At 48.2% G+C, this 12,613-nt stretch overlaps 1 protein-coding gene across 2 annotated transcripts; it reads left to right on the top strand.

The window, feature by feature from the left end:
* The first annotated feature begins 1,656 nt into the window (after nucleotides 1–1,656).
* OTP (orthopedia homeobox) lies at nucleotides 1,657–11,617 on the top strand. 2 transcript variants are annotated; one of them, XM_031440976.2, is made up of 3 exons: nucleotides 1,657–1,891; nucleotides 3,189–3,598; nucleotides 9,540–11,617. In XM_031440976.2, the coding sequence occupies exons 1-3, from the start codon at nucleotides 1,855–1,857 to the stop codon at nucleotides 10,068–10,070; spliced, it is 978 nt and encodes a 325-aa protein (XP_031296836.1). In that variant the 5' UTR covers nucleotides 1,657–1,854; the 3' UTR covers nucleotides 10,071–11,617. The 2 variants fall into 2 exon arrangements, with proteins under 2 accessions (XP_031296836.1, XP_064337767.1); XM_064481697.1 differs by lacking the exon at nucleotides 1,657–1,891 and adding an exon at nucleotides 2,793–3,079 and having other exon boundaries at nucleotides 9,540–10,071.
* Nucleotides 11,618–12,613: the final 996 nt, after the last annotated feature.

Raw genomic sequence — 12,613 nt, 5'->3', positions numbered from 1 at the left:
GTGTGTGTGTGCGTGCGCGCGCGCACGTGTGTGTGTGCTTGGGAAGGGGGGAAGGGGCTGCAGAAGAGAAGGAAGAGGAAGCAAAACTGCCCCAGGGTTCGCCTTGCTGCCTCCTTTGTCTCCTTGCTTGGTCCTTGTCACACACACCACAGCTAAGGACACACACACACACGCACACGCACACACACAATTCCTTTCGCATCTGCTCTCAGGCAGCATTTCCAATGTTTTGTGTAAGTCAATTGGACGGCAAACAAAAAAAGCCATTTGTTCGGTATTATTTAAAACAGACTTCATAGGGCCACCCTTTTGTGGAAGCTTTATTTGCACTAAATGAATAATCTTAATTGCATCACTCTCGAATTAAAAATCAATGTTAATCAAGTTGAGAGTAGTAAATATCAGTTTTCATTGTGCCTGGATAGAGGGCATTTTTCTTGTCTTGCAAATAAAAATACAAGTCAAATAACTTTAAAAGGGCATTATGTTCTGCTACAAATACAATTGAAACGGATTGTTTAGGAGCAGATCAGAAATGGTACAGAATTTTGCACTTAATTTCCTCAGTTATCATTTACAATAAGAACCTCTAGGCTTGACAGCCAAGTCTAAACAGTAGTAAATTAGTACAAATTTATACTGATTTTACTCTAATAATCGTAATAAAAGCTTATAGATTTGGCACTAATTACATAAATGCCTAATGATCTTGAAAATTACTCTGGTTAGAAATATATTACTAATCTAAACTTTGTTGTTGGCTGGCTCTGAAAAATCAGAGCATTAGAAATGGTTCGCTTCACTTGTGCAAAGCACTTTAAATTGTTCAAGTAGTTTAACATATTCGAGAGGAAAATAAAGAGCATTTAACTTTATTTACAGCCTGAAGTGGAGTTGGGAGCCGAGCTGAACTTAGAAACTTTGACCAAACGGGCGGGGTGTGGGCCAGGATGCAAGCGCGGGCCCGGCGGAGGAGCGGGAGCCGGGCGCGAAGGGTCCCAAGTGCAAGAAGAGGCACAGCGCGCGGGTCCCTGAAGCCGACCTCGGGCCCTGGAAACGCTGGGGGAGTCGACTCCTGTTTTGCGCTGGAGGCCTGCCGCGGGGCTGGTACTCGGTAGGCCCAGAGTCCCAGCCAGAGAGTCTGGACGCTAGGCGCAGGCCCCCTGGGCGGCAGCGAAATCTAGGCGAGGTCTGGAGGGCACGCTGTGCCCTTGTTGTGCTCGGAATTGGCAAACCTGCTCCAGCGGCAGGCCAGTGTTACTCAGAGCGCGCAGGCGTGGCGACTCTCGGGTCACCAGGGGGTCATGCCCTGCTCTGTCCCCTGACCTGCCTCTGCCTCAGCCTCAGGAAGATCCTAGCTCAAAGTGACAGGGCTGCGATTTCGGAGCGAGCTGGGCAGGACAAGGAGAAGGGAAGGTGTTCCTGGAGAAAATCGCAGAGTAGAACTACCGGAGGCCGGGCCCAGAAGCCCAGGGCGAGGCCCAGGCGGCTGCTGCTGCTTTAGCAGCTGCTCGGGGCTGGAGCCGACAGGGCTGCCGCCGCCGCCTCCTCGGGCGGGCGCGGGCGGGCGGGCGGAGTGGGGGACTCTCCGGGCGCTGACATTTGCAGGCTGCCCTCCTGATTGGTCCCCTCGCCGAGCTGCTCACGGGTTCATTCAACTGTTAAGCACCTCCCCGTCTCTCTAAAGGACATTATAATGCAAGAAGCCCCCTTTTTAACCACAAACCGAATTTTCTTTCATTTAGGTGATCTATATATATCTATATCGTGTAGCTTATAGCTTATATCTATTTTAAATAACTTAAAGCCGCTAAAATTTGGGGGGGAACAGCTTTCGCCCTGGAGCGGTGCGCGATGCTGTCTCACGCCGACCTCCTGGACGCCAGGCTAGGTGAGTGCGCGTCTCTCGCCCGGGCAGCCAGGAGAAGCACGGGCAGGAAATTGTCAATTTGTTCCTTATTTTATCTTAATGCGCCCTAAATGGACTAATTTCTTTAAAAGTAATTGTGCTGCATTAAAGTTTAATTTGATTTAACATCGTCTTTAAAAAAAAAATCTATGGAATATGTAGATCCAAAAAAGGAGTTGGGAAATGTTGTTACTTTTGTTTTTCTTATTTTTTCTCTTCCCCCTCCCCCTTATTAGTTTTTTTTTTTTTTTTGAAAGGCGCGATCTACCCCGTGATAATTTGTTTGGAGGTGTTTTTCTTTCTCTTTTTCTCTTCTGTTAGCGTTGATTTGAGATTTCTCTTCTCTTTTTTCCTATCTTTCTCTCTCCCCACTACCTCCTTCTCTCCTCCTCGTCTAACTATGGTTGAATTTGTAAAAATCTGGCTTGAAGGAAAAGCCGCTGCAATAGAAGTGGATTTACTAAATGTGCTCATTGAGAAAGGAGAAAAGCCAAATTCATCCTCACAGGCATCCGGCCTGCAAAAGGACTCGGCATTGCCAATGGCTGAGAGGAACGTGACTTTTATTTCTCTGGAAAGAAAAGTTGAATTCTCTAAAGTTTGATTCACTGTTATGTCTAGAGCATTTACTTGAGTTTCCTTAATGCTGTCTCTGTTGCTGGGCTCTGGGTTTCCGGTCTGAGAATCTTTGTTGATGGATGTGACTCCATTTCTCAAACACTTTCTCTGATTTGAGGGGGAGGCGGAGCTGATTTGGGTTGATTTCGGGGGGTGAAAGGCTTGGAGACTTATCCATCTTCCGAAAATGAGAGGGAATCGGCTGAGGGCCGGAGGTAGAGTTAGGCTGCCTAAGAGCAGGTGGGGCAACAAGCAAGGAATCGTTTCATTTTCTTTCTTTCTATTCTTTTCTTCCCCCCACCTCCTGGTCCAAGGGTATGCTCTCGGGTTCCTGGGGCGCCAGGGGTACGGTTCATGAAAGTGTCTCCGAGGCATGTTTCATTGCCGGGACTGGGAGTGTTTCTTTGTGGGGGAGTCGAAAGCATGGGCTGTTCACTACGCGACACCGCTGCGGAGAGACGGGAAAAGGCCGGGAGACAGTATTCCAGCCTGGCTGTCCAAATCCTGGGGAACGTAGCTGAGCATCCCGAGAGTTTGCTCCACAGGGCGACGGTGGGTGCCGAGGGAGCCGAGGATGGGGCTGAAATCGGACCGCGCGGGGAGAACAGTCCCTCCTGGCATGGTCAGGAAAGTAGTGACCGCCATCCCCTTGCCTCCTCAGGTATGAAAGATGCCGCCGAGCTTCTGGGACACCGGGAGGCGGTGAAGTGTAGGCTGGGAGTGGGGGGCTCCGACCCCGGGGGCCATCCAGGGGACCTAGCGCCCAACTCCGATCCAGTCGAGGGAGCCACTCTGCTGCCCGGGGAGGACATCACTACCGTGGGCTCTACGCCGGCCTCGCTGGCGGTGAGCGCAAAGGACCCGGACAAGCAGCCGGGGCCTCAAGGTGGCCCGAACCCCAGCCAAGCAGGCCAGCAGCAGGGCCAACAGAAGCAGAAACGCCACCGAACCCGCTTCACACCCGCGCAGCTCAACGAGTTAGAGCGGAGCTTCGCTAAGACTCACTACCCCGACATCTTCATGCGCGAGGAGCTGGCGCTGCGTATCGGGCTGACTGAATCCCGAGTGCAGGTACGTGGGGCTTGGGCACCAGGGTAGAAGACAAAAATGGGGCGGGAGGATTTGGGCAAAGGAAGCGGGATCTTTCCTTCCGCTGAAGGGATCCTGGGCTGCACTTTCTCAACCTATGCGTTCCTGGGTCAAGTTAGCTCCTCCGCCAGCAAACTGGCCTCATCGATGGACAGACAGGGCCCACATCTCCTGCCAGTATAGCCACATTCCCAAGAAACTCTTCTAAAGAGAAGCCAGCATCGTTCGACTGCTAGATATCTTTCCTCTCCCTGAGAAGGGAACCTCTGGGTCGCCAACCTTCCACGTCGACCAGGAGGATAAACCGAGTGTGCAATCCACTCCAGCTGGCGTTATTGACAAGTATTTCATTACCCCCCTGATGAGTTTGTCTTAAGCGTTTGGATAAATGGGAGGATGCAACATTTATACAGAAAACATGAAAAGGGAGTAAATAAGGCAAAATGGGTGTCTTTAAAAAAAAAAAGATCTACACCTGGGTTTCACGGTGTAGCTTTATTCTTCATAACAACCGTCCCGCCGCTCTCTGGCAAAATACCTCTCGCTCTGATGTTTACAAAGGGTTTGAACTTTGGTGGTCTACCAATGCGCTTTGGGCGGATGGAGACTCGATCCCCTACAGCCTATGAGCCCTGGTTTTTCCCAAGGAAACTTGGGAGGTGAGGGGAGTGAGGGCTTTCTGTTGTAGATATCCGGTTTGAAGAAAGGACATTTGGGGCAGAAGAGATTGACAGATAGTAAACGAAATCATTACTGACCCCTTGTTCTCGTCCAACCACCCTCCAAGTTGCAAATTATATATAACTTAGAAAATCACACCTGTAACTTTTCTGAAAATCGGGGAATAAAAGTATAGCCCAGTAAATCTCAGATTTTTTCCCGCTTTTTTAAAGAATGAAAACATTTTATCAAATATTTTATGGGTAGGTGCTGGAGGTGAAATTTCAAGACGAGCGCTTAGTCTTGAGCTATCCAGGGTGCTGAAAACCTTCCTTTCCTGTCTTGGACGTGGTAGTTTCTGTTCATTATCCTGGATGTCGATCTCTGCTCTAGCTGCTTTTACAAATTTGAGAGATCTCCATTTTACAAATTTTAAACATCAAAGATTAAATATCTCAGTTACTTTACATTTGATCTAACAAGTAAGAGACAAGGGTGTCCATAATCACAGTATTGAATTTTTCTGTCTCCATTCTGCATTTTAAAGAGAGTGTAACCTGGAAAAATAGGGTATCTTTCTGTTCTAAATCGTTAGCAAATGAATATCACTGGGGACTTAAAAGTGGTTCAGTTAATAAAGTAATATACAGAGTATAACGTAGACTAATATTTTTACCCAATATAGGTCTGGGTGGTTTCATTAGTGAACTCTGGAAGCCCCAAACTATGGGCTGTTGAAATTATGCATCAAAGTCATGTTAATTGTATTATGAAGATATATTTTATTAATGCTTTAAAGACTTTAAACCTTGCATCTCTTTTAAAATCTGAAATTGAGTTCACACCTTAACAGAAATATACAGTTTCAATATTTCCATTACCATTAATGATAATACTGGCTTGTTAAAATCCTGGAGGTTCAAATTTCATAAATTTGTTTTTTGTCCCTCAAGAGAAATACTACCTAATATTTTTCATTTTAAAGAGTAAAATGCTGTTGCTTAACCTAGACATACTAGTAATTAGTTTGAATTAAAATAGAACTTAGAATCACAAATAAAATATAATTGGACAACTGACTTTATGAAAAAAGAAAACGAGGTCTATTAAACTTTATTAGGTTTCCAAAGGTTAATGGCAGTGATTCTTTTAATATAAAAAGTTGTAAATGAAATAAAACACAAACTATGTAATGGAAACAGTTATTTTCAAGAAGTACACAAAAGAATAATCAAGAAGAAAGAGACAAAGTACTTTAATTGTTCTATCATAATGTTCATCCAAAGATAATAGCTTGATGCTGCTGATAGGAACAATTTAATAGAATGGCAATTTCAATATTTTAAAAAAATAATGTTCCATAGTTTAAAAAGTAATCAGATCAACATAACCTTCTTAATTAACATTTCAAAATGATTAACATTATGTAATGTAATGCAAAAATAATTTATGGAAAATGTATTTACTTCACAATTCACTGTACCATTGCTCCTTGACCAAATTCAAATTAAATAGTAATTGGTTTATGTTCTTATATGATGAGTACTTCATTGTTTTCTTTATAGTTAACAGATTGCCACACATTCTTTTCAGTATGTGGGCCACTGCACTGATTAAAAATGATCTAAACACTTAATTTATTGCAACTGTATGTTTTAAAAGATACTTTTTGATTCTAGACTAAATGATCCAGCGTACTTATTTTTATCTATACCTGGCATATATCATACTTTTAAGTATTTGTTAAAGCACCTCTACTCACATGGAGGCCAATTCCATGTCTGATATCGCTCCTCTTTTCTGGCTAGTGTAATAAAACCATTCCTTTTATAGCATGCCATTATTAGAAACCAATTTCAGAATTATTTATAACCTGGAATGGCTTATTAAGCAGCAATGCGAGAATCATGCAAATTACGCGATCAAATGCAATATAATAAGCATAATCATTAGTCTCTAGCACGGATTAATTAACTTTCAATATTTTATTTACATAAAAACCAAATCAGTGAAATAACTTCTGCACAGTCAGGCTTGCCTTTCAATATTTTATACGAACAAAAATAATGTGCTGTAATTCCATTGACCGTGTCCCCCAGAATGGCCCTGTCACCTGCCACATCTTAATAGGGGGACAAGCTGAGAGTATTTTCTAGTTTTCTAATGGAATGAGAAATTGCATTTTCTTCCTCTCCCAGCACTATTAAAGTGTAATGAATTCGGCCCAGAGTTCACGGCTGGCTGATCGAAATGAACCTGAGATCTAGGCTTTAATACAGCTCCCCAGATTTCCTCCCAAATCTTCACATTAATCATTTGCTGGATTCCAATGAGATCTTCATAAAGCGTTTGCTTTGAGGGGGAAAAAGGTAATATTCTCTCTTTCTCCCTCTCTTTCTCTATTTCTGAGCCATTTATAGGTGGGGAATTAAACGGGCTATATATTTTAAAATACATTTACAGTATGTCTATATTACGGTAACAGCAGATATCATGAAAGTGGATTTTTAAATTCCAACCTCCATTAGATTCTCACTGTTGTATTAAGCATTTTCTGAGAAGAGCTGCATTTCAAACTGAGTACAAAGTTGGCCGTGGCTGTGGTTAATATATTTCCTGGAGTTGTCATCTGTGCATTCTCAAAATCTCCCTTAGGTTTTGCCTGCATTTTAATCCGTCATGCTCTAGTTTTCAAGTGGAAACATTCACATTTTAAAAACATATGCATCATAGCTTGGAACGGAGGTTCTCAGACACCATGCAGATTTTTTTCCCCAACCCCAGTAAGCCATGAAACATAAAAAATTTTGTAGCCATCATTTGACTACTAACCCTCAAACATAATTGAGCACGATTTTTCGATTATTTCTATAATATTTAGTTCTTCAACAGCTGTTCTTTTCTGCTCGTGCCTGAGATTCAGAAACCTTTCTGGCAGTCGTATTTTCTACTGAAATTCTTTGAGGCAATTTCTCCTCCCTTTCTTTTTTCTGCTTCTTTCCCCACTATTCCACCCACATCTGCCATTCTCCCTCCCTAACCCACCAACCCGTGCCTGCCCCAAACATCCAAACATTTGGGGAATCACTGACACTTGCAGGGGACTAGGAATCGGTCTTTATAGATACGTTTCAAAAGATACGTGGGTGCGGAGTGTGAGGTGTGGGAACCTCACAGACAGAGACACCGTCCCTGTTTAGGGCTCCATCCGGTCTACTTCTCGCAGTCCCGCTTTGCATGGGGAAGCCAAAGCGACCTGTGGCAGCAGTTCTCGAGGTGCTTTTGTGGGCTCCTGCGGGTGACTCTCCGAGGAAGGTCGCTAACAGCTCAATCCGCGGCAGGCCTCATTGATCCCAGCCACCATCTCGGGTCCTGCTGCTTCATTAATTCGCCGCGCCACAAGCTCAAGGGGCTTTAGCAGGAAAAGGACCCAGCATCTTTACCCAATCCGGACACTGGAGTAAGCAGAAACGTGGGAAACACGGTAGAAACCAGAGAAAGCTAAAGTGGTGGGCGATGGGACGGGGAAGGTAGAAAGGTCAGGGCGGCCCAAAGGCGGGCGAAAATTCTAGACTGCAATGTCGTTCACATTGGTAAACAGAATGTCTCTGCATTTGCATGGGTGTGAACACACTGGTGTGCAAAGCTGGCTTATGGGGAAGGGGATCAGGTACCCTCATACTCATGATACTTAAGCTTGCAGAATAAATACTAAATAGCTTGGATTAATGTGTGACCTTTTGGCCATGAATAGGGTGGTCAAACAGTATAGGCCAAATTCTACGAGGAAACTCAGTCTCTGGGCTGCATCCCACCATCTGTTCCTAGCCCTGTCTACCCAGTCACATCCATGCAGCCCTCTGTTAGCTTGCAAAAGAATGCTTTTATTTCATCTTACTTTTGTTTTCTTAAGCATAACTGTGTGAGAATATTGAAGGGAAGGCTTCTCAAGAGGTACACACACACGCGCACACACACACACACACACACACACACACAAACACACATATAAAACACCTCCAACTGACTAGATGTTAAACTGCTTAAACTGCAAACTTGCCAAGTGGCCATGCTGGCATTTTTTTTAAATTAAAAGATCAAATTCAAATATGGGGAGGGGGGAGGTTATCTTGGTCAGGCAGCTTACTTGATATCTTTCAGGAAGAACCCTTCCTTCCCCTGTGGTAGAGAATTTGACATTCATAGGCAAATTTGTCTGGTAAGGTCTGAAATTCTAGGGTCACTGTTAAGAAAGAACTAGTAAGAGGCTTATTTTCATTTTGAGTATATTTTATCACCACATCTCCTTTAGAAAGGCATCTGGGTTTGTCTAAGCAAAATTGAATTTGATTTATAACTAGTGTGAGCTTTAAACTTGACCTCCTTTAGTTTGTAGTGGTCAGAAAATTTGCTTTTAGTTTATAGGTGAAACAGGACTTGGGGTCGGGGGAGAGGGGATTGAGGGAATTGGAGGCCTTGTTATTTGGGATCCTCAGTAAGTTCCTGAAAATAATAGATTTGAAGGCCCTGAGGCTCAGGGCTCTGGCAGCAGGTTCAAGCACACCTGCACAGCCCAGATAAAGGTGCCCTTAGAGGGTTCTGAGAATGAGGCACGGAGACTTTTGGCCGTAGTACCAATCGCTACGAATCAGAAGTCACAGTGGAGACCCAAACAACACTGTAGCTCAGTGGCACTCGTTTTCCCACACGGATCACTATATTAACCTCTCCGCTCTGTCATCCGTGGCGTTAGGGGTTTTCCTTTGTCTTTCGATTTTGAAACTGGCCATGTCATCCATGGCCCTTCATCAATTTCCAAATTTCCAGCGTTTCTGAAAATTCTATACCCCATCAGTGTTATAAGGCACGCTATTAAGCCACATGGGTACACATGTTTATCTTCATTTGTACACCTGTGTGTCCAGTCTTGACACATGCCTGCCTGCAGACCTGTGCATCTAAGCAGCGCACAGAATGTGCCAGGGTGCAGGGGCGTGCTGAACACTGCGCACAGTGTTTGCAGTGTGTGTAAGCGCTCCGTGGCACGACCACTCAGGACCCCGGGAGTTGGTGCTCGGTGGATGCAAGGGGCCCCAGTTGACTCGTGGCTGGGTGTGGAGGCGTGCCGGGCCGATAGCACTTGTTCAGCCTGGAGCTGAGTGCGTGGATCTGACGCGGGTTTTTCCAGGCTCAAGTCCCTGCCTCTCCTGGCCGCCCCAGAGGCTAACAGTGCCCTGTGTGTCTCCCGTCCCGCCCGCTCCAGGTCTGGTTCCAGAACCGGCGTGCTAAGTGGAAGAAGCGCAAGAAGACAACCAATGTGTTCCGCGCGCCGGGCACGCTGCTGCCCACGCCAGGCCTGCCTCAGTTCCCGTCGGCCGCCGCCGCCGCCGCCGCCGCCATGGGCGACAGCCTCTGCTCTTTCCACGCCAACGACACCCGCTGGGCGGCGGCCGCCATGCCGGGCGTGTCGCAGCTGCCGCTGCCGCCGGCTCTGGGCAGGCAGCAAGCCATGGCACAGTCACTGTCCCAGTGCAGCCTGGCGGCCGGGCCGCCGCCCAACTCCATGGGCCTGTCCAACAGCCTGGCGGGCTCCAACGGCGCGGGGCTGCAGTCGCACCTCTACCAGCCCGCCTTCCCCGGCATGGTGCCCGCCTCCCTCCCCGGTCCCAGCAACGTCTCCGGCTCGCCCCAGCTCTGCAGCTCCCCGGACAGCAGCGACGTGTGGCGGGGCACGAGCATCGCCTCCCTCCGCCGCAAGGCGCTAGAGCACACAGTCTCCATGAGCTTCACTTAATGCAGCCGCGCCTGGCCCGCTCCGCCCCCGGCGCCGCCCCCAGGTCCGCCCCGAGGCCCACGCGGCGCGTGTCCGGGCCCCCGCTCCCTGCCCGGGACCCGGCCCCAGCCCGAGCGCCCCGCCCCGTCCCGCCCGCCCCGGCGCCCGCCCCAGCGCTCAGCCTCGTTTCCGCCCGTCCTCCGCTACGTCTTGTTAGGTCCTTTCCTCTCTCCACCACTCTCTCGGGCTCACCCCAAGCCCCAGCCCGCGAGGCCTCCCCTCTGCCTGATTTCGCTCTCCCCTACCCTCCCCAAACCGACTCTCCCAGTCTCACCCAGCCCCTCCCACCGCCCCAACTCCAGCGTCTAACCCCACCCTTTCCCGCCACCCCTGGCCTCCTCGCTCGCACTCCTTGTGCTCGCGCCCTCCTCACGGCCTTCTGACTGGCGGCCTTCCCATCCACACTTTCAACAAGACGCCTATGACCCCCTCGCCCACCGCCTCCCCTCCGGTCCTTTCTTCCCCCACCATCCCGCCCCCGCACCTCACGCCCCTCCTCCCGCGCCCTGCAAAAAGCATCCTTCCCGCCATTTTACTTACCAGGGAGTAGACTCAGGATCTGAAATCAGACACCAATGGACTGGTTTGTGGGCAGAAACACACACACTCGCACTCTCAGACACTACAGACACACGAGCACACACACACATACACAGTGCACCTAGGTCACACACGGACGTGTTCAAGGGACAGCACAATGTTAGGGATTTTTGTCTTAAAGGAGGACAAGCATCTGCTATCAATCACCTCATCTGAGGGCCCAAATGATTACAGTTTGATTTATCCTTGTATTCTTGCTCCGAAATCCTTTCTTTTCCTTTCCCACCATCTGTTCCTTGTCCTGTCTACCCAGTCACATCCATGCAGCCCTCTATTAGCTTGCAAAAGAACTCTTTTATTTGATCTTACTTTTGTTTTCTTAAGCACAGCTGTGTGAGGGTATTGAAGGGAAGGCTTCTCAGGAGGAACATACCAGTGGACTGGGTGGCTGGAGTAGACTAAAGCAGTCATGTGATGAAGAGGCGATCTTACCCATTTTGTTAAGTATTCATAAGGAAGAATAAAATAAACATATAAGAAAAATTTCCTTTGGTAAAAGCAAAAGCCACATCTCTTTTCTGGATCCTTCAGGACTGGGGTTTGTTTGCTTCCTTTTTCCGTTTCTCTCTCCTCGCTGCTCTGTGCCCTTGGTTGTTTTGTGATCGTCCTGTCGTCCCTCGTGCCCCTCGGCCACCGCCCTGGCCCCTGCCGGCCGCCGATGGTTGCACTCGGACATCTACAACCCTGCAACTTTGTACAGAGAAACACAATCAGCTCTTTCTGCATGTGCTGGTCAAATCCAAACCCAGAGAACAGAAGCGCTTTCGAAGAATGAACAAACATGTGAAATAGGATGTTTTGTGTAGATAAAGCATTCTTGTTATATACTGGTCAATTTGTGATCTGTTTTAACTTATTGTCTGTGCTTATTTATGGAATTTGGCTTTCTTAATAAATGTTTGAGCTAATATAAAGCATATTATTTGACTTTTCCGGACAAGTTTATATCGTTAAATGTAAATGGATAAAATAAAATCATTTTCTGTATGTGATATGGAGAGAACGATGGGTTTTGGTGTGACTTTGAATGGCGGAAGGGTCTCGCGGGGGAGAGAGGAAGAGAGTCCGTCTATGAGGTTCTCAATTCGCGCTTAATTGGCGGGATCTTTGCGTTTGGGACGCGTCCGCCCTTCAGTAGGCTTAGGTTCAGTTCCCGGGTTGCACAGCAACCTAGGCAGCGCGCTCACACCCAGCATCCGGCTGGGCAGGCCCGGCCTGGAGTCTACGGCCTGCAGGCCGGAAGTGAGAAGGCCGAGCGGTGATCTCCTCACGCGAGCTCGAGGCCTCGCGAGGCTTTGGCCCGCTGCCGGGCGCAGCTGCCGGCGTTAAACGCAGAGCCCGAGAGTGGATAAAAGCTTTTCAGGTGAGCGGTTTCCCTCCGACAGAGGAGGGGATGGCAACCCTCGCCGGGCTGCGTGCGTTTGCTGGGGAGGCTTTGGGCAGGAGGAAGGACCGCTGCGAAGAAAGCGTGAGGACCGGGAGCTCTGCCCTCCGGCGTCGCCCAGAAGCCCGTCCGGCCCCAGGTACGCGGTGGACGAGAAAGGCTCGGGGCTCCTCTCCCAAGGTCTGGGGCTCCTCCCCTAGCGTCTAGGCCTCATGGCCGACGGAAAGCGGCCCTCAGCCCTTTGTGTGCGCGGAGGTGGGCTAGGCTTCAGATACCTGGGCCTTCCCGGTGGGGGAGAAGAGTGCCCAGGGCCACCTGGCTGCGGGTCGGTGCCTCTCAGGCTTTCCCGTGCGAGACTGCTCTGGTTTTCTCAGGGTCCATCCTTGGTTCGAGCTAACCTCAGATTTAGCCATGTGCTCAGGGGACTCCCCCAAACTATCTAGTAGTGAAAATTGCTGTTTCTTCGGTAGAATGAGGTGGAAGGTTGCGGGTGTGTTTTAAACTTGGAGGCGAGTCGATA

Source organism: Camelus dromedarius, chromosome 3 (assembly GCF_036321535.1).
Source record: "Camelus dromedarius isolate mCamDro1 chromosome 3, mCamDro1.pat, whole genome shotgun sequence".
Classification (NCBI taxonomy): Eukaryota; Metazoa; Chordata; class Mammalia; order Artiodactyla; family Camelidae; genus Camelus; species Camelus dromedarius.
Note: the sequence above shows the minus strand (reverse complement) of the source record. Positions and strands in the feature narration are given on the sequence as shown.